Here is a 26,709-nt window from a genome sequence, read left to right as displayed (position 1 = left end):
GTCTAATACAACTGTAATTTTATACATTTCTTGTGAAAGAAACATTTCTTATTCAACGGCCATAAAAATTATTTATATTAATGATGTCTCCAAAGTTCAACGAAATTTTCGCAGAAAAATAACATCAGAAATCGCGGCCGCCATTTGGAGTGCTGCTCCACGACGAACACAAGCTTTAGCAATGGCGACGTCGAACGGTGCACACTCGGTAAGTAATCCTACAATTTTTTGTTTATAGCATAGTTTATACGGATTATTACCAAAAAAATTATACATATTTAGGAAATGTTGAGTCGAATTAGTCTAGAATCGATTAATTTTATGGAAGAAAACCTTTCAAACAGCCGTAGTCCATAAACTTCACACGTGTCAGGCTGTGATTAGCAAGGACTTGTACAAAATTGATTCATAAAGAATGGAACGTATCTACCGTTTTATAGGGGGAGTTGACTGTATAATGTTTTTCTTTTCATTACTAGTCCATTTTCCATTTAACAAATTTTCTACATAATAAATTCCCCCACGTTTCCCAAAGAAATTTCTTTATAAGAAAGGTCAACCATAATCTTAAATAAAAAGTAATATCTATACTAGCTGTATCTCTATTTTTAACCCCTTAAGCCCATAACCCGAGATATCTCGGGCAAGTTACATAACGTTACATAAAATGAGGTCCTTAAGGCCATTTTTGAAAAATTTTTNGTGCACCTGGAACGGATTAAGTACGTTGTATGAGGCACCACTGTACATAAAAATAAAAAACTTACTTGTAATTAGAATGAACAAAAAAGTACTTGTAATTAGAATGAACAAACTTTTGAGAAAAAACATACTTGCTCAATTTATATAGATTAAATATTAAATCAGAAAATAAACTAACAATGAAAAGAAAATTATTTACCAAAATTACAATTTTGGGAATCTGGCGTTATGCTTTCTAATTCAATTATTTTTTGTAGGTCACATATACTCATCTGTGCAGTTAATTCTCCAGTTTGATCTCCAATCTGCAAAAGTAATAAAACATTTTCATTTTAAATTCTTTTTTAAAATGTCTTAATAACAACACAAATCAGCATCTTATTTTTTTCAATCTTTTTAAACTATTGATATTTAATAATTAGGAAAATTTTTTCTCAAAATACAATGATTATTTGGATTAAATTTCATTTTTCAAGATTTTTTATAGGTTTTTATAGGTATAGATTTCAAGGTTTTAAATAATTTCTGAACTTCAAATACTTGTTATTTTGTAAAATTTGATTAAAATAACAGATCTAAAATAAATTCATTTCATAAATTCTAATCTATTTTTTTTTTCATAAATAATTCAATTGACTTCTGAACAAAATACAAGACATATTTTACTTGTCTTCAGTAGGTAGCAAAAACATGTTGAACTTTCCACATAAGCAAGTTTGACTCAGATTTCTAATACAATGATTATTCTCTGTATCCTGTAGGATGACAGACTTTATAAAATGATATTTCTTGATGACTTTATAATGATATAAAATGATGACAGAGAATCTTTTGTATAAGGATTACATTAAATTTTACATTAATATTATTATTATTGTTATGTTGGGTTTAGTAGGTTATACTCAGTTGACACCAGTTACTGTGTACTATGCCAGAACAGAGTCAAGGCATAGCAACCAAAACAAGACAAAAAAAATTAAATGTGTCATGTATCTGTATTCAGGAATTTTCTAACAATATGACATTTATTCAATATAGTGGCCTTCTGTAGTGTGATGTATGTGTTCTTATTCAACTGTAATGTTCACAAACTTTTTTGTAGTGTGTGTATGGTATGACACCCGTAGAGGAGAGAATGACAGGTGCCATAAACACCCTATCCATTCTCCATAGATGCCTTATTTCCTGGGCGAGTTCTGTGTACTTGCTGATATATTTCAGTGTGTGTGTTTTGTACATTATAGAGTGTATTATAATTTGACTATTTAGTTTTGATCTAAGACAAGTCCAGATCTGAAATTAAGATAAATCTCACATTAAAACACTAATTCTGTTTAATCTTTGTGTAATTTAACAGAATTTTATATAAACTATAAAAAGATTTAGATAACTTCAAAAATATACTCAAAATGTTTTAAATTCTCAAAGAAAATGGAATTCTTAGCTTCAATCATTAATTATTATTTAATTAATTTTATTACATCAATATAAAACAAAAAAGTCATTAAATGAACTTCAGGAAAATTAAAATTTATCATCACACAAAGATATTTAATGAAATTAACACTTACTTCTTTGGATATTTCCAAATGTTTTTTAGCATATTTTAAAGCTTTGTGATGACTTCTGATTGCAGAATGTGCATTACCAAGACTCCAATATGCTCTTCCTTCTCCAATTCTATCTCTAAGTTCTTGTGCAATTCTTAAATGTCTTAAATGATATTCAATAGCTTTGGCATAATCATGAAGAAGAGTGTAAGTGTTTCCCAAGCTGTAACAAGCTTGAGCTTCAACTGCCTTATCCCCTAATTCCTCAGCAAAAGCTAATGTCTTTCTATATAGAAAAAAATAATTTATATATATTAATAATTTAGTGAAATGTTTAAGTATTGTTCTTTAATCATATTTTTTACAATTTATTTAAAAAACTATATGTTTTAGTCAGAAATTAATATGCAACATCTGTAATTAAAAATTAAATATCATTTTTAATATTTATTAACTTAAAAAAATAATAATAATTTCAAATGATATAATGAATAATGTGCAAAACTGCTAAAAACAATTCATAATAAATAAGAAAAGAATATTTTAAAACCACTACAACTCATTTTATCAAACTTTTAAAGACAACTTATAAATATTTTTATAACAACATATTAACAGTAAATCAATTTCAAAAAGCAAATGATACACATTTATTCTTTCGTAAGGTGACAAATAAAAAATATACAATAATTTATTTGTAATATAACTGAACCATGTTAACATGAATAGTTGCAATGACTGCAACTATTCAAGTGATACAAATAAACTTTAAATGCAAAAAACTTATTGCATTAAAAGTTTATTTATGTTATAAATCATGTTTGTTGCTGTTTTTTGGCACAAGAGCCATATAGGCTAAGCTGTGCCATGTCAAGATCATATGCATAAAAAATTATGATAAAAATGAAAAAAATACTCCCAATTATCTGTGTGCAGTTTTGTGATTATCCATGCATCATCAAAATATTAGAATTACTGTAAAACAACAAAATATCATAAGCAACGTTCAACTTTTCTCCCTCAACTGTCAATTCTAAAGAACAGAAAGTGAGGTGAGTCATTAGCACTGGATTATTATTTTGCAGTAAGCAAAGTTGAGTGAGAGTGAGACCTTGACTCATCAGTGTAGTGTTTATGACAATAGTATATAAATGTTCATCAAAAACCTAAGAAACTATCTAAAATGTCCATGGCAGTTGACTTCAATTTACATACAAAACTTGAGAAATTTGATAAAATACATATGGAGGGTAATCATACTTATATGCTAAACAGCAGATTTGAAAAAATATCCTACTATTACTAAAATTAAAATATAGTAATTTGGAAAATATTTAAGAATTATATACAGAAATTAAAATTTAATTTCTACACATTATTTTTGTAAATAGAAGAAATCTACATTTTATGTTTATTGACTAAATATACATCTCAGCTTATGAAACTTGGGATTCACACTCGAATCTCATTATAACGGAAATGATTTTAGATTATATGTGTTTTTCATTCACACCTGTGCATTAACTAGCACAGATAATTGAGAGTTCCATGTATGAGGTCTGTTCAAAAAGTTCCCAAACTTTTTGAATAGCATGCCTCCAGTTGGTTATTTTTTAATTCGCTTGAAAGTGTTGCGTCCACAGAAACCTCCCGAGTAACCTCCTTCAATCCGTTTGTTGATATCTTGTTTTGGTAATTAGTTATGGCCGTTTATGTGAAGGGGTGTTTGTGGGATTCAGTGAAAAAATTGGATCCGCAGAAATGTTCTTTGAAGAAACAGTGTTGTTCTGTGAAATTCTGTGTGAAACTCGGGAAATCCTTCACGGAAACTTCCCATGGGTGGGTGAAACATCCCCCACCCCAAAAAAGCTTGACAAGTTCACTCAAATGTTAAGATGATGTTGACTGTTTTTTTGATGCAATGGGGGTTGTGCATCATGAATACCTACCTACAGGCCAGACAGTCAACACAGTACTACCTGGGGGTTATGAAATGCCTAACAGACAGAATCAGGTAAAAACAGCCCAAACTCTGGAAGAGCAACAAGTGGTTTCTTTAATCATGACAACGGGCCAGCTCATTTATCCCTCAGAATTTGTGAGTTTTTGGTGAAAAACAAGACTGCTGCGCTTTTCTACTCACCTGACCTGGCCCCAAGCAACTTTTTCCTGTACCCCAAACTAAAAAACCTGCTCAAAGGAAAAAGATTTGCCACCATTCCTGAGATACAGAAAAATTCAATGGAGGAGCTTATGAGCATTCTGGAAAAAGTGTTCCAGGACATTTCAAAAAGTAGAAATACCATTGGGATAAGTGTATACATTGGGGAGGAGACTACTTTGAAGGGGACCCTGATCAATAAATTGTAAGTGAAGTATTTTTTCTGTAATAAATAAAGTTCGGGAACTTTTTGAACAGACCTCATATCTTGGCTTCACCAGAACTTATTGACATTATTAGCCAAAAAACTTCATAATTATTTAACCACTATTACAATTTCATATTTTTTGATTTTCATATCTGCTTTTTGGCAGGGTCAAACTAGTGCATGAAAGCTATTTCAATTGTTTTTTCTTTTTTAATTGTTGATAACTTACATTTTTATCATCACTTCTGTTTTTTTTACTTGTCATCATTTACTTGTTCAAACTGTATAATATTTTTCTAAAGACAAATCTTGTTGAGCTTTATAATTTACTTTGTACAAGAGATAAAATAGACACTGCAATGGACATTAGCTGTGATATTACACTCAGATAATAAAAAAAATACCGTAGATATTACAATCAGATAATTAATAAAAATTGTAAACTTTTTTAAAAGTAAATTTCCTAAAAAATAACACAATGTTGAAAAGAATGAGGTAAAGACAAAAGATTGCAAGTTGTCAAAATGTGTAAGAACTATGCAAAATTTATAAAACAAGATTGTGTAAAATGACACCCAATTTGCAATGTTTTTGCCCACTATCTTAATAATAACTATAAAACAAACCAAGTTCAGACATCTTTTCTATGGTGAAAAGATTCATGCCTTAAAAGAACAGAGATTAAAATGAGTCTTGTATCAACTGAAAATCAAAAGGTTACCTCCAGTCAAAGTAGTCTTTCTGTTATCCTATACTGGTGTACTTTAAATAATGCAACCATAAGATCTGATTCTTTACTGTAATCTCTAACTAGTGCATAGAAGAATTGAGAAAATTCAAAAATTAAGTTTTAGTTTGGATTAAAAGAAGGAATTTTTCTGTGGATGTTGATCATCAGTTGGTTTTAAGCAGAATTTTGCACTAAATGTGTTCATATTAAAACAATGATATTGCAATACATATTGAATTTGATAACTGAGCTCTGGAAAACCCAGGATTGAATACAGATGGTCAAAAAACTCCACAAATTTTTTAGGTGGTGGTCTGTTCCAGATATGTTGAGCCCCTTTACTGCCCAGCTACTTCCAGCGTGGGCCTGGTCAAATTTTTGACAAAACACAGAAGTTATTAAAGTTCTAAAAACAATGAAAAAAAATTGTGCCACACTCACACACACTACCATCCATACATGCAGAAAAAACCTCAGAATTTTTTGCATTTCTTGATGTTTCAAGGTACTGAGTCCAACAATGTAAAAATCTTGGGAAGTAATTTTTTGGCCAATTGCCATACTTTCCCATTGTTATATATAAATCAGAGGGAAAGTATGGGGAAAAGTATAGGAAAAAAGGAAAAAATTGAACCGTAACTAAATTTTTATACAATATTTTGCAGTTTCAACTCTTAAAATATATTAATAATCAGACTCCAAAAACATTTTTGTCAAATGAAAAACAGAAACAGTATCCATAGCAATAATCTCCAACAAAAATACATGCAAAGAAAATTAATTCAAGAACTTACAAAATTTTATTAAGAAAAAGGAGTTTACTTGTTAAAACTATAAGATAATCCAAAAATTTTTGAATTTATACTTACTTATAATGATCAGCTGCTGTTTCAAATTCTCCTAAAAATATGTGAGCATTACCAAGATTGCTATGTGCTCTTCGTTCACCAGATTTATCTCCAAACTCTCTAGCAATTTTCAACCTCTAATTTGAAACAAAAATAAAAAATGTAAGTACCTAAAATTTAACTGTTTTCTTATAATACCACAAAAATATGAAATACTGTATTTCCTGAAATTAGTACCTGGGCAATTAACTTATAAAAAAAATTGTAAATGCTAATAATGAGAGAAATTTTAAGTCCAAACCCACTCAAGATATGACACACAATCCTCCTCTATCCGCCAAACCCCTTGACCTTTAACCACCAAAATTTAATAGCATCAGTCCCCCTAATACACAAACCTCCCTGTAAAATCTCAGAAATTTTCAATGAAAGTCATAGGAATCATTAAATTGTGCCTACCCCACACACACTAACATCCATACATATAGAAAAACTCCCAACTTTTTTTTTTTTTTTTTTTGCATTTCTTGACATTTCAAGATCCTGAGTCCAAAAATGTAAACTCTTGGGCGGTCATTTTTTGACCAATTGTCATATTTACCCTGTTCTACATAACAGCTAGGAAAGTAAAAGGATGAAATTATTATAATTATTGTTGTTTTACTCATAAAAAATTATAATTACTATTTTCAAAAATTTATTTTATACAAATCTCCATTTCTCATTAAAAAAGTAAAAAAAATTGTATGAAATATTTTATAATTAATGTATGGCCTGATTATTTCACTACTTGCTAGATGATCTCTGGAACATACATTATATTATATTTATATTTGAAAAGCAAAATATTCAACAAGAGAAAAATATTTCCATGCACACAAAGCTATAACTACTTAAAATAAGAGAGACAAACCTTTGTAATCAACAATGATATCACTAGTAAGAAAAACAATGACGTCATTTCAATATTTGCTAACCAATGTTCCAACCAACCTTATTGTATCTGAAGAAGGCCATTCAAAATGGCTGAAAATGTTTGTTCTTATGGATTAAAACTGCTAGAAACAAAGTGTGAAAGTTTTGTCTCTCTTATAACAGAAAAATACTTCACATGACCAGCGTTTTACAAACTCCCCCCCCATTCCCCCGACACAACTGTTTATAATATAGAATTTTTTTTAAAAAATCTAGCAAACTGGAGTCACTGTTCAGTTCTGCCTCCAGTGTTCCTGTCACCCCCTTCCTTCTTTTCACCTCTTTAGATTTATTCACTGCCCATGAGGAGCAGTAACACCCAATTTGGAAACCACTGTCTTAACCCTTTATAGCCCGAATTTTCATTTTTTGATAAAAAATTTTTCTTCTTCTTATTATATCATCAGAAGAGATGTTTGTTCACAGATAAGTAAATAAAAAAAAATTAAAATGTAAATTAAAAATTTTTTAATTATGGGACTTAAAAGTCCCGTCAGGCTTTTAGAGCACATTTGGACTTAACAAGTTTTTTCTTGTTTAATATTTCGAAAATAAAATAACTTTGTTTTATATAAAGATCTTTTATCATAGATATTTGCAAATTAAATGCATAATTATATATATTAAGTATTTGTTAACTTTTACTGTATAATAAGGTCAAAATATGAAAAAAAATTAAAATGCATGACAAAACTAAAATAAAATTTATTGGTTTAATAATTTATGATTAGTAAAGATGTAAAAAGCTATTTTTTTCCCATTTACACACAAGAAAACTTTACGTAATGTGCATTTTGTATATGGCTTTGATGTGTATCAATATCAAATGAAATTTTTTTTTATATAAAATTATCTATTTATATATATATAAGTCTTATATGTATATTAACTATAAAAATGTTAAACAAATTCATAAATTTATAAAGCACAATGTAGAAAATACAAATTTCTAACATTTACAAAAAAGATTCCCTCAGGCCTGACGGGACTTATAAGTCCCAAACATATTTTGACTTCATACAGCTTGCAAACCATTAATTCTACAAACATAATACATTAAAATCAAACTACACATATCTAGAATACATGTTAAAAAATACAAAGACATTTAACTTGAAAACATTAAGTAGAATTTGGCAACAAAGAAAGCTACTATCATATAGTATCAGCTACTACCATTCAGACAACACACAATGTGAAACTTTTTTCAACAAAACTAAAACAGGAACAGTTTGAAAGTTACTACCCTATAGAAGAAAAAAAGAACACTTTATACAATGATAAAATGTAAGTCCCAGAAAGCTATAATGCATACACTATGAAATAAAAAAAATCAAAGATAGTGGGACTAGAAAGTCCCGTCAGGCCATACAGGGTTAAACCATCAATCCAATTTACCAAAAGGTTTTGAAATTTGTTTGTTATACAATGTAACAAACATACCCCAATATTTGTATACTTCACTTGTCTGAGATTGTTAGTTGTTCAATAAAGGGGGAAGTTTGTTATAGGAAGAATTCAGAATTAGGGAATTTCCTATACATTTTACATGCATTTATATATAAATGTTTTTATTTATAATTATATCTATATATTTTATTTCTTTTACTTTTTAGAAAAATTGAAGTATTTGTTTAGCATGTTTCACATTATTTCCTTACATTTTATCCACAAGTTATTATTATTCAAGGGGAGAAAAATCAGACATTTTTTAATGCATTTAGTTATATCAAAGGTTAAAGAATTACCCTTGAATATAATATATAAATTCAAAGGTAATTTTTCAACCTTTGATGACTTTGAAAAAAGATTCCAGAAACACCAGGATGCAGACAAAACATTCCAATTTTCAACGCCAGTGTTGAGTGTTGAAGTCAACAATCTGATGTCATCAACGACGTTCCAACTCGAGTACAAAGTGCATAGTTCCCATAATTCCATCCTCAGCAAAATGGATCCATTCAAATGTCTTACCAATTACCCACAATTCATTGGAAAGTAGCAGTCAACATATCTGTTGAGTGCTGAGTGTGTTGAGTCAGCGCTGACAACAGCGCTACCTCAACGTTGAAAAAAGGAACAAATTTTAACAAATGATGAGATCAGCGCTGAGTCAGCGTTGAAAATTGGAATGTCCCGAGTCTGGACAGCATCGTAGTAACCAAAGATTGTAGCAATGTTGTCATGTGTGCCACATGATGTTGGCAATATTGGAATGTCATCCTTACCTTGGACACTATAAAGGACATTAAAATCTTTTTTTGCTAATTATTATTGAATGGCTGGTTATCTACACCTAATAATTTGTGTGTACACTCAGGAAATCCCACTACAAACTGCAAAAGTTTGGTTCAAGTCTGTTTCCCACCAAGCACACACTACTTGTTAGTAATATTTAAATTCAAAATTTAAAAGGCTTAATTTTACCATACAAGATCTATGATTCAAATAAAACTATTAATATGTTTTTTCAACTGGATTATAGGATGCTTAAATATAATGAATTTTTGATATAAAAAACATTTCTCAATACAATTACCTCTTCATGATAAACAATAGCTTGTTCAAAATTTCCTAGAAGATAATGAGTATTTCCTAAATTACCACTAGCTCTTCCTTGTGCTGATCTATCACCCAATTCTATCATCAACTTCAAATTTTCCCTGACAAAAAACAATAATAATTTTAATTAAGCAATTAAGTTACTTGATAGCATTTTAACTATAAAATGCTCATTTCAAAATCAACATTTATAGTAGCATCTAAAATATAACAGTTAATTTGTCATAGATTACATATAATTCATAACAGAAAATGAGATGTTCTATAATAAATTGCAATTTTTTCTGAGATTTTCATTCTCACCTTCAATTCAACTACAATACACACAGTTTTTAGAATAGCTTTAAGACATTTTAGAGTGAATTTTAAAAACCATTCAAAAATACTGAACTTCAAAAGAATTTTATAAGACCAAAGAATATTTTAAAGCTTTTCTAAAATATTGTTAGCTTTGAACTGAAGATAAAAATAAAAACCTCAACATTTGTTGCCATAAATTATATGATTTTTGTGACAGACTACAGTATTTTATCTTAACATGAAATCATCAACATAGATGAGATCAATGCTGGGTTGAATTTATCTTTAATGAATATATTTTATAAGTATATTCACAAAATTAAAATCACAGGATCATTTTCAAAAAATAAATGAAATACACAAAACACTAATGAAATTTGATTTGGTTAAAAAATCACAAATTTAAATCAACATAAATATGTACAGTACATTGCAATAAATTAAGTAAAAGTAAAATTATAAAGAAGAAAAACCTAAATATTTATCTTAATATTATATTTTCTACAGCAGTTTTTTTCCCCTATTATACTAACATAGGGTGCCTGAGAAGTAATGTCATGGCGTTCTAATATGAACTTTGTTTTCCCATCTCACCATTCATGGCAAAACATTTGTAAAGCATTTGTATTTGTAAAAATTATTATTACATATAATATTAAGTCATAATTTGGTAAATCATGATTGTAAGTAAGAACAGGGATTGAGATACAATATCATCAATTAACAGAGATAACAGAAAATATGAGTATAATCTCTTTATCAAACCACTTTCACAAAGAATTATTGATTATAATATAGTTTATTACAAGTTCTTACCACAATATGTGCAAGACTTAGTTTTGAACAATTCTGGAGAGGAGTATTAAGTTTCAATACATGTCTATATATCAGTCCCTACATGCTCTATTAACTTCAACTCGAGATCTCACTGGCCAATCTAATGTTTTAAATATGATCAAGAAAAATTGATAATTAGTATTCTATACAGATGAAGATTTTCATCCATAAAAAGAAATTGAACTCTCTAATATTCTAGAAAAGTATTACAGAGATTTTGAAAGTCTTATTTCTATAGTCAGAGTATTTTATATAAAACACTAGTGTCATTCAACATTATATCACAACACATTAGTTCATTTTTATCATCAAAGTTATCTCTTAATCCTTAGGATAATCAAAAAGACATTCTATGGTGGAGAATTGATAAATGTGAATATCATCATCTCTAAATGATAATACAAGAACAATAAATCTGTAAACTGAATTATCTTAAAAAAGAATTCTGATCCACTTCATTAAGCTCAAACAGTAGAGACTGTGCCAGTTGAAATTAGTTCTGCTATGAAAAGAACAAAACAGACAAAATGAATCACTCTTCATAAAGGCCATTAAATTCATTAAATCTTTAATATATAGTTTTCTTTGAAATAGTTGTCCCAATAATTAAAAAGAACTACAGAAACTGCTATAAGTTTCCTTACAGCATTGGAACATTTTTAAATTTAATAAAAATTTCAAAATGTATACTGTTATGATATTACACTATTAAATTAAAATAGTAATTGTAGTAATCCTTAGATGACTTTGTCCAGATTTTTTTGACATTTCACATCTAAAAATTTAGCTATTAGAAGGACAGGTAACATGAAAGACAGCATAAATGAACAGTAACATATTGGGTGATTATAAATTATTAAGACATTTCAGGGAGGAATAAAAAAGAACACAGTAAAGTATTCACATGTATGTTGTTTTATTTAATAGGCCAGTTCAAGTAGTTTTATTTTCATTTTACACTTTAAATAACTTTCACATGAGCTCCATGTATAGAACATAAAATATCCAGACAGCATTCAATTTTGCACCATGTGTTACAAAAAAATTTGGTAGTTATTCCTCCAATGACTTCATTGATCTGTCTTTTTAGTTCTTCAATGTCATGAACCTTTATTGTGTATGCTCTATCTTTGACAAACCCCCCAAAAAACAAGAAATCTAGTGGTGTTGAAGTGGCCATAAATCGCAGTCAATCCAACATTCATGAAATTTTTCCTGTAGGTAGTCCTGAACAATTAAACCCTAGTGTGGAGGTGTCCCATCTTGCTGAAAGTAAACATTCAGTTGTTGGAGTTCAATTGTGATATTGCATAACCCTGCAACATGTCAAGGTATGTAGCACTAGTCATTGTAGGCTCGGCAAAGAAGAATGGTCCAATCACTTCATCTACAGCCAATGCACATAACACATTAACTTCTGGGCTATTTTGTTCTTTCTCTCAAACTTCACGAGAGTTTTATGTACCCCAAATGCTGCAATTGTGATGGTTAATGTAAATAGAAATGTGGATGGTTGCCTCATCAGAGAAGATTATATTTTTTAAGAAAGAGTTGTCTTCATTGATTTCATCAAGGATGCACACAGCAAAATCATAATGATGTAGTTTATAATGTTGTAATGCAAGCAACAACTGGATTTTGTATGCATGAAGTTTAAAGTGCTTATGCACAAACTTCATAACTGTTGATTGTAATATTCCCAATTCCAAACTCACATGATAAATTGATTTACCCAAACTTCTAGTAAAAGTTTCTCTCACTTGATCCATGTCTTCGGTGCCAGTGGTCTGCCAACCCCTTTCCTATTTTCAACACTTCCTATATCCTTAAATTGTTTATACCAATGTTTTATGGAGTCCTTACTAGGAAGAATCATGGATGTACTCTAAGCAAAAATGTCTTTGAACAGTTATCTCAGATTTATTTTCATAAATCCACAGAATGCACCACTTTCTCCTGCACAGTAGACATCTTGGTACTGAGGTTCTCTAACTTGCCATCATGGTACCATCTACATTCAGTCAAGATCAGCACAAACTCTTACAGCTACTCTATCATCTGAAATAAAACAGGGGTCACTATGTTTGTGTGTTCTTTTTTTTATTCTACCCTGAAATGTGCTCAATTTATAACCACCATGTACATTCATTTTATTACTGAATGTATTTGAATAGATTGAAAAGCTCAGCTGATTACTACTAAATTACATTCTTAGAGCTAACTGCACAAGTTACTCATTAAAATGCAAAATAACTATCTACAGAATAAATTTAATCCTGTCACAAATCTAAAAAAAAAGATATGTTCATTGCACTCATTGTATATGGTACTTTTATTCAACAGTTGGCTATCAGTCAGTTAACTGAAAGATTCTTTTTACAAAATTAAAAGACAAAGTCGTTCTAAAAATATATATTTCAGACGATTACCATTTTTACAAAGTGTTCTAGAACAAAGTACAGACAGCTGGACCTTCCTTTTTAGGCTACACAACTGCCTATATTTAAAAATTGGAATGGTAATCTTACGTCGTAAGATTTACCATTCCAATTTTAAAGAAGATTTTTTCTTAATATTTATTGGTTTTTTTGTGTTTTTAAGGAACTTTTTTAAATATAGGCAGTTGTGTAGCCTAAAAAGGAAGGTCCAGCTGTCTGTACTTTGTTCTAGAACACTTTGTAAAAATGGTAATCGTCTGAAATATATATTTTTAGAACGACTTTGTCTTTTAATTTTGTAAAAAGTAATTTATTCATCTGACGGAAATTGAAAGATTCTTACTGTGCAGTGTTACTAAGAGCAACTGTAAACAAAAAGGAAAAGCAAAAAATGAACAAGTGAAAGCATGGGGCAAATTGGATGTTGTGGAAAAATGTATAGATTGGCAGATACTGTCTACAGTATCTGAATATAAGTATTTTATAATAAAAAGTAAATTATTATTGTTATGTAAAATATGATTCACTTATCTCTGATGATAAATGTAAAATCACTGTTTTTTTTAAATCAAACTCTCTCTTAAATTTACAAGTGTTATATATTTTAGGATCAGATCTTTCTGTAAATATTCTGTCATTTTTAGGATAAGTTTCATTTAAACAATCTAAAGAAAGGCCAACTACAACAGAATCAGAATGAATGTCAGCCACCTTATTTCTTAGAAAATATGAAAATAATTTTAGTCACCCAAAATCAATCAGTTAACTTAAAATGCAATTTGTCCCAAAGATTTGTAATTGTGCAATGTGTTGAGGCTGATTCTGAGATTAAAGTGTATTTAATTAACTTAAGATTAGAACTTCTGCAACTAGTCTTTAGTTAATTACTCTCTGTATTAATAACTGAAAAGGCACCTTTGGCATCTCATTATTAAAGCAAAATAGCAGCAATTACAACCTGTAATAATTTTTCTTGTTATGCATCTATTAGAAATTATTTGCATTAACTTAATTAATAAAAGTGATAATGAGTCTTTTAAGAATGATAATAAACTATAAGATACAGAGCATCTTTTCAAGTACATTAGATTTTTATATATTAGACAGAAATTTATTAGTTATTTATTCAACCCAGCATGCTTTCTGATCTGATTTATACTATTTTGGCAATATATTTTCCCATATTTAAATTATCTGTCAATAATACTTTTTAAATCCTATTGTATTTTCTGTCAGACAAGTCTTCACTTTATTTTTCTCTCTGTACATTAATTTTGTTGAGCCTAAATCTTTAGAAATTTATAAACATTCTGTGTGTAAAGTTTTCATAGTTAATTTTATAAATATATTTACATCCTGTTTTATAAATAAAAAAGCAGGAAACCTTGTGTAATGATGCCTCCCAAAAAAAAAAATAATACAAAAAAGATATTTCCTAATAGTCTCCTGAAAATATTACCATAATCTTGACACTATTCTTAAAGAGATAAGTTTCTTTAAATATGAGCCTAAAATTGTTCTGCTCCAGTATTATTGTAGCTATCTATCTTATTAAATTAGTTACAACATAATTTTTTATTGACGTAAGATGCTTTTTATATGATTTCTTACAAGAATATTAATCTTGTGTAAGTCAATTACTTTGAATGTTAAATGACAATATGCAAACATTAAAATTACACTAATAATAAGCACATTTATTTATATACATAGTATGGGTGCTGTATAATACTAATATGAGAAAAATCAACTGATTCAGATTAAAGTGATTTTATATACAACATTTATTTACTATTATTTTCATTCAGGCATATTCATTTAATATGGAAATTATAACAGATCATTTTAACCTAACATATTAAATTCAATTAATCATGTGGTGTACAAGATTATGAATAGATTGAATATAGTCATCAATTATAAAATAAATAGTTACTTAAATAATATTTTTTATATATAACAATAAAAAATTATTTATTATTTGTAATTATTTTTTAAAACTATATTTATAAAAAACATGCTTTTATATTTTTTATATAACAGACAAATGGGAGTCAAAACTCAAGAGCTTCCTATCCTCATTTGTCATGCTATATAGTAATTAATATTTATAAATAATATCCTCATTAAAAGGTAATTTTAATTAATTTAGCAAGTACTACATTATAGTCAAACTAAATTTTTAAAATTCTTTTTTTTTCCTATATGCAATTCATATATTTGATTCAATTGCTAATTAATTTATCATTTAAATCAAACAATTATAATTTGGAATTTTTCATTTATATAATTTAAAATTATTCTTGAATGATTTTTGTTCATGTATATGCACGAATAGGTTTATTATAGCACAGAATATTAGATTAAAAATATAATATTTAAAATCAAAATAATTTTTTCTCATATTTTCAGGACAAATTTTCAGATAATCCACCATAAAATATTATATGCAAATGTATTTAATAATAAAAACTAAAACTTACTCATAATATTTAACTGCTTCATGCAGACAGCTTTTTACTTCTTCAGGAAATTCTCCTGGATCTTGATGTCCAGTTCGAGCTATATGCTTCCCTTTTGCATGATATACATTGCCTAAGTTATAGAGAGCTCTTCCTTCACCAATCTATTTCAACAAATATATACATATATTTCATTTTTTGTTCACATTTACAACTGTTATTATTTTATTAAAAACTAAATAAGATATTAGTTAAAGTAATTAGAAATCTATTTATTGCTTATGTTTTTTTTTATTAATTAAATCAAAAAATTTTAAACTATATTACTTAGAACAAATAATCATTAACAGATATAGTTTGGTCATTAATAACAATTTCATGTAATTATAGATGCACTTCATTCAATTGTTAAAGCAATTATAAAAGTTATAATTGCTTTATTAAAGTTATTTGAAAGACAAATTGAAATATATAAATACCAAATTACGTATTAAACATTATAACATTTTGATTTTTGTGTAATATATTTATAACACCAGACATTTAATAATAACAGAATAATTTACACATATCATCATAAATAATTGTTAAATATAATAATTTTAAGATGACGAAATTTAAATATAATTCTATCCTTGATCTTAATCACATTCTGGAGTAATACAATTATTAATTTTTATTGTTAATTAATAAGACTAATAGTTTCAATTAAAAATTCTAGGACAGCATTAATATGTGCAAAACAATATTATTTAGATGTTGATGTTTTCAAACTGAGAAAAATGAAGTTTTTCAAAAGTAAAACAATAAATGTAAATACAAATATTCAGAAAATATTGTGTAGCTAAGCATAATGACGATAACAAATTCAATATGCATCTTTATTAATTTTTATGCACATAAAAATTAACTTTAATACATGCTGTGTAATAGAACTAAGAAAATAAGAAAAGTTAACTTCCTAAATTATTATTTTCTATTTTATAAAATTGAGACAACAATTCTCATGTATTATGTAAAATGAAATTAAATTCTAGAAAAATGAAAATGAGTTTTGTGAAAACTAGATTAAACTACAGCTAATTTTATATTATTTTTCCAAAGGACTTAAACATTTTCAGAGATCATACTCTGCAGATATAATGAAACAACTAAGTTTTCTATTAAAAAAAAAAAAAGAAAAAGAAAGATAATTATGCAATTGAATAAAAAGTTTTTGTTATTTCTCATTAAATAATAACAACAAATGCTATTGTATATATAATCTTTTACTTCATCTCTCTTAAAAAATACATTGGCGTGAATTACATCACAATATTATTATAAAAAAAAAAATACAATACATTTTGCACTTCATAAAATATATAGTGATTTGAAATGATTTAACACTAGTTCATATCAGTTATTAGAACTGAAACTGAACAAAATCAAAACTATAAATCTTTCAGAAACCAAAATAGGTACAATGAAAATCTTAGATTTTTTCCAAACAAGATTTTTCTTGGCCATCTTAATGCAATCTTCAAAACTTTGATAATACAATAGATTTAGAAAAAAATGTATATAATATAAATATATATGAAATGTCAAGTATTTCAATGAGAATGTTCTCAAAATATCTTGAAAAATAAAATATTCTAGAATTTTATAATGTTTTTAATCCTTAAATTTTAGAATTCAAGGATCAAAATTGATCTCAACTAAAATTCTGGAATATATAATTTGTTACATTTTATTCATTGTACACAGGAAAAAATAACTTCTCAATTATTCCTACTTAAAAAGAAATATTGTTTTGTGATACAATGCAATTCATTTTAAATTTTACACTATATTTTGTGAAACAAAATATTTAAACAAAATTTGTTTCAGCAGCCTATTTTAAGTTTATGAGGGGGGAAACACTATTAAAACTAACAAAACTGCAATATCATTTTAATTTTATAAGCTTTGTGCACAAAACCAAAACTAAATATTGAATCAAACATGTATAAATTTAATAATAAATAATATGTAGTAATGATGATAATAAAACAAGTTTCACATTAATACTTAAGTTAAATATCCATAATAATATTCAATAAAGAAATGTCCAAAACAAATCTTTTAATATTAAAATTATTTTATTATTACAATATTTCCATAAATATTACATAGATTTTTTTTTGTTTGGAAAAAAAAAACTTTGTTGGAATGTTTGATAGTGATTTACGTTTTTTAACACTATTTTTATACCATGACTATTTAAAATGATTAAGCAAATAGTGACGACTTATTTGTATGTAAAAGATTATAATTTGATTATATTACTTCTCAATCATTTAAACAATTTTTTTTTATTATTCAAAGTAAAAAAATTGTATGATACACAATTCATTTGTAAGAAGATCATAAATATCCAGTAATAGTACAAATATAAAATATGTAGTGAAAAGCTAAATTTTATTATAAACCAGTATAAACAGTGGTTTATACTGCTTTATAATAAAATTTACTTATACACTGGCATAAACGGAATAAAATTTTATTTAGTTTATGCCAGTGTATAAGTAAACTTTTTAAACTCAAAATTCATAACTAAGGGTCGATTTATGCAATGGAACCTTTATCACAAATGAAGTGGTACCATACATCACTACTTTTAATTCTAGAAGGCCCATAAACATTTCCAATAAAAACTCATGTTTGATGAATTTACTTAATATAGAATATTTAATATCAAAGTCGGAAATAGAAAGAGTATGATTTTACTTGTTTTTTGACTAAAACTTTTTTATTTTTAGTGTGTCCCTATATCTCTGATGCATGGTATATAACTATGCTAGATACTGTATGCATAGCTCAAGTATAATGTTATTTTTTCAAATTATTAATATTTTATTAGTGGTATTGATTTGGCTCAAATGGAATTTTTAACAAGATAATTTACAAAACTTTAGTGATTACTTGACATATTATACAGATCCTGCTGTATACATCTCCTTTTATACAAACTATATATATTGAAAAAAAAAAGGTGTAAAAGTTAGTGCCTTAATGAAAATGACATCCTTGTTATATGTTTTCACTACAGACTACCACATTCTATATCCCCATTTCAGTTCTAGTCTACTTACAGAATATCATATTTTGGGGTGGAATTGACTTACACAGCAACTATATGTCTAAATATAAACTTTGAGCTAAAAATCTTGAAACTGGCTTATATGTTGTCATATGTGATACCTTGTGTAATATATGAGTAACATTCATCCTGTGAATCCAACAATAAAATATTTGAAGATCCACATTTAGTATGATTATATCTTTAAATTACAATTTAAAATATTAACATAGTAATATCATACATTTGTTTCTATTTATCTGTCCTAAACATAAATATTTGCTAGGAATCTGAGATATTCAATGATTTTGTCAAGACCATAAAAAAGAACTTAATGTTTATTACTTGTAAATGTTTTAGAATAACATATATGAAAACTGGTAAATAAAATTACTAGAATTTATTTACAAAATTATTAATACAAAAAATTAGTCAAAAAATTTAACATGAAAAAGTATGTTAACTAATATCAGATTTAAAAAATAGTTTCAATTATATACATTTCTGTAATCAACACAAATATTCTTTACAAATAAAATTGTCACTATATATATGTATACATCTATATATCATACACTACACTATATATTAATATATTTACTCATATAAATTTTTTTACATTTACAGAAACATTAGAATACACAGTACTTTTGAAACATTGTATCTTTAACTTCTACCATTGCTAATTTGTATAATTTTGTTCTTAATAATACAACTGATTAAACAATGAGTAAATTAAAGCAAAATTAAAATAATAGAATTTTATTTTGATAATAAAGCTGCAGATTACCAGATTAATAAACTGCATATAACTTTTCTAAAGTAACTCAAATTAATATTAAATAAATACTGTATTGACCTAATATTATGCAATATTTTTCCTAGTTTTAAAGAGGTAAAAATCTCTCTCAAACTATATTCGAGTCTCAATGTTTTCTTCAATTTCAATAACTGTCTACGGTACATATTGTACAAGGTTACCCTGATGCAAAAATTTGATGCATTGATTGTTTAACAATGCTAAATGCCAGCCAAGTTATGATCTGTAATGCTGAAGTCTACAAACTATGCATGGGAATTGTGTTTAGCATGATTGTAACTAATTGATTAAACAGATTCTTTTATCATATTCAAAGAATCAGTCAGTTTTGGTAACTTCTACAAAACATTTTATTTTGCTAACTTTTTTATTTTATTCTTAGGAGTCTTTACTAATTAATTAATTGTCAAAAATGGAAGGAAATTGAAAATTTACCATGAAATTTATTTTGTTGTAAAGTGTACATTTCTACTGTAATATATTCAATATAATTATATGCTTTAAACTTTATAAAAAATATTTTAAACAGTTTTAAGAAAAATAAGACAAGTGAAAATGAAATACAAAATTTCATTTTTGTTTTTGATAGTCATAAGACTTCAAGTACACTTTTCTGAACACATGAATATACAAGGAAGTCTACTTCCCCTGGTGTGATGTATACCCAAGGACAAAGGACAGTATCTCACTTCTGGTCTATAACTTTTATTAATTTCATTTTTATTGATATTGACAAAAAAGCAAAAAGTTACAATTTGTCACTTATAATATAGGTGTCCAACGCACATATTTCTTTTCATAAAACAATCCATTTGGAAAATTTGTTACCAACAACTTGGGATAGAATAGAAAATGATGTTCAGGGAGACTGAAGACCATGATGGCAATGAAATAGGAAATGAGAATGATGACAATAAAAATTCCGATTAAGATAAAACTGATAAACTATTGTTTCAATGACTTTTTGTAAGCAAATAAAATTGATAAAAAAAAAGGGTCAACTTATATTCAAATCTTAATTTTTTTTCAAAAACTGAGGATTCTAAAATTGGGAATCAACTTATATTTGGGCCAACATAGTAACATGGTATATTATAGCATTTATCAGTATAAAAAGGCACTTGAAATGGCAAATTGTCTATGGAGAATGGAGAATTATGACACTACTATCATAATTTAAAAGGATTAACTATTATCTAATATCTGATTTAGTCTAAATTAAACAAATTTTGGACTCTTTTACTCAGGGTCCAAAATTTCCTCTGATGATATACAAAGACAAATGTAATTTATTATAATGCAATAAAGATAAAATACTTGCAATTAGAAATGAACTAAGATATATAATAATAGAACATCTTTTGATAAAGAAAAAGTTGATGAAAATCAAAATGTCATATTGTATATAATGTAATATTTAAATTTATAAAATAATTTAATTGAGATAAAGTAAAATAAATACTATATAATATAGCATCTATTTATTATTTAAAAAAATAAAATGTATCATTCTGTAAATTTTACAATATATATGTATTATAAATTTGTAAACATGATATCTGTAGCATTATCCATCAATAAAATTTCTTTTACATCAGTGGTTCCCAACCTTTTTTCATTAGCGTACCCCGTGACATGTCATATCTCTAGATTGTACCCCGTGACATGTCATATCTCTAGATTGTACCCCTCATTTAAGAAATTTAGTGAGTAACCGTATTGTTAATTTTACATATTGTAACTTTAAACTAAAGAAAAAAAAAAAAATCTAAAAGAAAAAATGTATAATAAAGTTGTGATTGTTGCAAGGAACATTATTTATCTAATAATTTTTTAATACTATTAGTTTGTGATACATAATATATTATTTTTTCTGCCATAATAGCTAACTTTTTTCTGTACCCCTAAACAACCTATCGCGTACCCCTAGGGGTACGCGTACCACAGGTTGGGAATCGCTGTTTTACATGAATTATCCAAGTTTTTGTTTTCCTTGTATGTTAATTTTCATGCCAATAAATATGAAAAAGAAATAAGATTTTAAATTATAATTGATAGGCAATATTATGTGTATGTACTGTAATCATTAAAATTAGAGATTTATTTAATTTTTATGAAATTACTATTTAGATCTCTGACTAATTTAATTTGTAATAACTTTATAACAAAAACCTTAAGTTTAAGGCAGTTAATGACATTGCAGTTCTTTAAATGTGCATTTAATGTTGATCAAAATTTTTAATTTTTTTTCAATTAAAACTGGTTAAGAATAAATTATAGTCTGCACAGTAAAAAAGTAGACAGGAGTCAACCTAAGCTGGAAGGATCTGTCGGATGAAAGGGATGGAGAAAGACATGAATCTGATCTCTTTCAGCTATTTTATTTTTTACATTTCTACAACATTTTTATACCATCTTTATCATAAATAATTTTATTGCTTTATTTTTTTACAAATTTTATTACTTACTTTTAATTCTAATATTACACATTAATCATGTCTCTTTCTCTCCTTTTAATCTGACATAAACTCTTCCAGCTCAGGCTGACTCATCTACTCTTTTGCTGTGTAGAACTATAGTGAATATAATTTATTAAAGACAAAAAATAATATAAATGCAAATTTTTGAAAAAATTATATATACTATACTTATTCTAATAAATAGCACACTGTCTATAACTTTTTTCCAGCTTGCAACTGCACTGTTTATCAGAGGGAAACTATTAATTTTATTCTTCGGAAATTGAATGTAAATATTATCTGGTAATTTTTTCACTATTATTATTCATACAACAAAATAATACCTAACACACTCATACCGTAATTCAATATATTGAATTGTACAAGTGTGTTAGGTATTGTTTTGTTTTTCGGTGTGGAATAAAATGTGTGATTTTTTCAGCTTATAATAAGTCTTTCCTTCCTCCAATAGACAGAACATTTATCATACTATTAGAGGTGCTGTTTATTAAAAAAATACAGTATATTTTCATTCAGAAAAAATAAATATTTATTTACAAATAATAAAAACTAACAATAATAAATAAACTATTTCTTTACTAAAAGGTATTAATTTAAAATTAAATTTATTATTCAAATAACAAAATAATAACTACATAAAATAATTTTATTATGAAAATAAGATTAAAAAATATTTGACTGTTAGAAAAGTTTTAGTACACTAAAATAAACAAAACAAAAATAAATAAATAAATAAAAATAATTCACTTTTTAATGTTACTACTCATAATAATTAATTTTTACCACCATACTTTTTGATTTGATTTTAAAAAATTGAGTTTTATTAAATTATTTAAGCAGTATTTAATGAAATTATGAAAACATCTATGCATAATATTTTAATGGTATCTTTTTTGATGTTCATTTTATATTTCTTTTAGGTCTAACTTTGTGTATTGGCATAAAATTTTTAGAAAATATCTTCGTAACTGAGAATGAATCATTTCGATTGCAAATAAATACCAAAATATGGATTTTCATTTGTGTTGTTATTAATCATAAAAATGAATCAACTTTATTATAAATCAAATTGAGCTAAAAATATTTTAAATATTGCTACTTTTGTTTTAATGTAACAGGAAAACAATTTGCAAAAGCAACTTAGAATAATGTTATATATGAAATTAATTTTAATTTCATAGTTGTAACAGCACAACATATGATTAAATTTACTATTCTAATAGCTGAAAAATCTGAAATTCAAACAGAATCTGAGCATTTTTCCTTTACAAGTCTAAAATATAACTTCATTTTTTATTTTCATTTACCATAATTGATATTTCAAAAATTATCAATAATTTTTTAATGAATAATATATAGAATAAATATTTCAAATTTTAATTGAAATAGTTGTTATAAATTCAAATAAATATTTTAAATTTTTAATTACTAATGATAAGCAAAAAAACTTAATTGAAAAGTATTTCAATTAATAAATTGAATTCAATACGGTAATCATTTGAAATTTCAGCTTTCTAAAATATATAAACTGAGCAACAATGCCGATATTTAATAAATTAATTCCAAATAGTGCTGAAATATCCAGATTAATTTGGCTAATTACAACAATCAAAAAATTAAATCTATGAATTTAGAAAACAAGTAGATGCCATCTTTTCTTAGAAACTTAAATTTACTAATTATTACTGATAATCTGAAAAAAACCCATTTGGAGCAAGATTTGAATTTCAACTCCAAAGTGTAATGTAATGAGTTATGTCATATGAACCACACATGGAAACTATCTAGGTATAAATTTTTAAATAGAATATAATCATAGTAGTCATTTATCACTGTAACAAGTCTGTAGATTGAAATTAGGGTTGTGCTAAACCAAAATTTTGATATCTATATCAGATTTGATACGGAGATTCCCAATATATCAATAATAAAAAATTTTGATAGTAAGTGCTGAAAATTACTGATAGTGCTGTGCCAATAGCCAATCTATCAAACTGAAACTAATGTTTACAATATTTATATCAATATTTGGTACTTATCTAGAATATTGATATTCTAGATAAATATTGAATCCAATAAAATACAGATTTTTTTACTGACAATGCCAAATATTAATAATCATCAACTTTACAAGTTGCAACATAATAATTTCCTCAGATATCAGAAAATAGCACTAGAGTATTAAAAATTCTGGATGGACTTGTTGAAGTTCTCAAAATTAGTGCTGTACCAATAACTGATGCAGTAAACCAAAATAAATTTTTACAATATTAATATTGTAAAATATACATTACAATTTCAGTAATCTGGCAATTTGCTAGTTTGACATGTCCAACACTAATTGACTTGTACATTATCGGATCATAGACAAGCTTCCTACTAGTTCAAACTCCAGTTCCCACTAAATTTGAACACTTTCTCAGTAAATATAGCATATTGCCCAAGCATGGACACAATATTAAAGATTGTTAGGCTTGTCATCTAAGGTTAACAAAAAAAATACAGTATCTTATAACATATTACTGTATAAATATAAAAATTAGTCTGTCAAAATTTCCCACTAAGAATACTCTACCTCCCACTAAATGTAGTGATAAAATGGTTTAGCTTTAATTCACAATTTGGCAATATAGATTGCTGGTGAAGGTAGCACTTTCAGTAGTCCAACTTATGTTTTGCTGCTTCATTAACAATTGACTCCATGCTGTCAAATTTTTTTGTGTTACTGAATCCACTTTATTTCCAAGAATCTGGCAATTGAATACTGTTCTGGTTCCATATATGTTAGATTAGTAAGAATGCACTGTATTGGTTTCAATTTGATACATCAGTTATCAACACAGCACTAATTGAGGTGGTTAGTATCAATATGCTAAGCATTTCAATCTACAAAATCCATTAAACTTCAAATTCAGTAATTAATGATTAGCATCATCATAAACCACCATGATGATTGTATTATATTTCAATTAATACCGCAGATATTTCTGTAAATAAGCTCTGGGCTTAATTAGAGAAACTAAACAATCTGAGTGTGAAATGCTGATGACAAAAATAAATCAAAGTTTTCTTTAAAAACTTTTTTATTTATAAAAATTATATTAATCTTCAGAAATATCATAATATCCATCAATTTCATCATCATATTTCCTATATCTCAATATAATTTTTGTTTTAATTCTCCTGATTCTACCTGAATGCTGATCTAAACCCAGTGATTTTTCCTACAGATACGATATCCATTTTCAGCTATTCCACAGGATTCAAAACATTTTATAATTGATTCTTTTTATATATATATACGAAGGCAATTGGAAATGAGCTTCAAAATAGTTTCTCATTTTGGTCATCATCTATACCTATTCAGTGCAAATTCATTGAGTCCACTGGTAACTAACTCTCCCATTAGTATCCAAATACAACTTTAAATGATGTGTTTGCTTTGACTTCAAGACAGTCTTGAAACTGCAGTGTCAAAAGCTTTCCAATGAGAATGTCAGTGGACAGCTTTTGACAGCACAGTCCCAAAATTAAGTCTAGTATCCAAGAGTAAGTCCATAGGCTTACATTTACAGCAACTTATTTAGATATCCATTATTAGTTTAATACAATATTTGGTATTAATAAAGATATTAGTTTCTGCTTGTAATATAAAATGTATAGCTGGTACAATTTAAACAAATTATACATTCAAATACTGCTCTGAATAAATTTTTTCCATAAATATCAATATTTTATTAAATTAATTCAAATTTACTAATTAAAATTTCCAACAAACAGCAACATGCTTATCTGCAATCCAAATTTGTAGATCATTAATATAATTAGCATAATTAAATTAGATATTTTAGAAAAGTTTGGTAATTCATTTTTAAAATGTTTATAGCTTATACTAATGTGAAAAAAAAACAGATAATTGGTGAGATTATTTTAATTTATACAATATATTTCTATAATTATTCACAAAGTACTAAAAATGAATACTTAGAAATTAAAAAATGATTTAAATAATATATTTGATATCTACTTTGTCTAAATGATATCTACTTTAAACTAGTGACTAAATGATATCTACTTTGATATCTGCAGTGACTAAATGATATCTACTTTAAACTAGAATACAGAGTTATTCTTTAACATTTTTAACATTAATTCTTATTAAATAACCATAGTATAATTGATTATTCATAACTGATAGATATCAAATTTTAAAATCAAAATATTTAGTTAATAAAGAATCTATACAAGAGCTAATACTTTATAAAATGTAGTTCTTGTTTCAAAAAATATAAGGATGTTCTAAATATTTAATTAAATAAAATTACTTTATCATTTAATTCTCTAGATATATCCAAATGTCTTTGACAGCAAACAATAGCTTCATCATACTTCTCCATTACTTTCAATGTATTTCCTAAATTTCCACTTGCCTTTGCCTCTCCTAATTCATCACCTATAGCTCTATAAAATCAAAATAATTTTAGCTGTGTGTTTAAAAAAATTAATTCATCTTAGCTAAAATTAATGAACAAA

At 26.6% G+C, this 26,709-nt stretch overlaps 1 protein-coding gene across 1 annotated transcript in view; it reads right to left on the bottom strand.

Moving 5' to 3' along the window:
• LOC111633645 (G-protein-signaling modulator 2-like) overlaps positions 1 to 26,709 on the bottom strand; it is a 57,203-nt gene that overhangs the window by 20,624 nt on the left and 9,870 nt on the right. Inside the window, exons 3-8 of the mRNA XM_023378251.1 lie at positions 26,502 to 26,637; positions 15,795 to 15,937; positions 9,714 to 9,837; positions 6,221 to 6,336; positions 2,274 to 2,538; positions 902 to 1,007 (exon numbers count right to left, since the gene is read on the bottom strand). Of these exons, the coding sequence (XP_023234019.1) occupies positions 902 to 1,007; positions 2,274 to 2,538; positions 6,221 to 6,336; positions 9,714 to 9,837; positions 15,795 to 15,937; positions 26,502 to 26,637 (890 nt within the window). The remainder of the gene's footprint in view (positions 1 to 901; positions 1,008 to 2,273; positions 2,539 to 6,220; positions 6,337 to 9,713; positions 9,838 to 15,794; positions 15,938 to 26,501; positions 26,638 to 26,709) is intronic.

This window comes from Centruroides sculpturatus, unplaced genomic scaffold, assembly GCF_000671375.1.
Source record: "Centruroides sculpturatus isolate CEXI.00-Female unplaced genomic scaffold, Cexi_2.0 scaffold837, whole genome shotgun sequence".
NCBI classification, from domain to species: domain Eukaryota; kingdom Metazoa; phylum Arthropoda; class Arachnida; order Scorpiones; family Buthidae; genus Centruroides; species Centruroides sculpturatus.
Note: the sequence above shows the minus strand (reverse complement) of the source record. Positions and strands in the feature narration are given on the sequence as shown.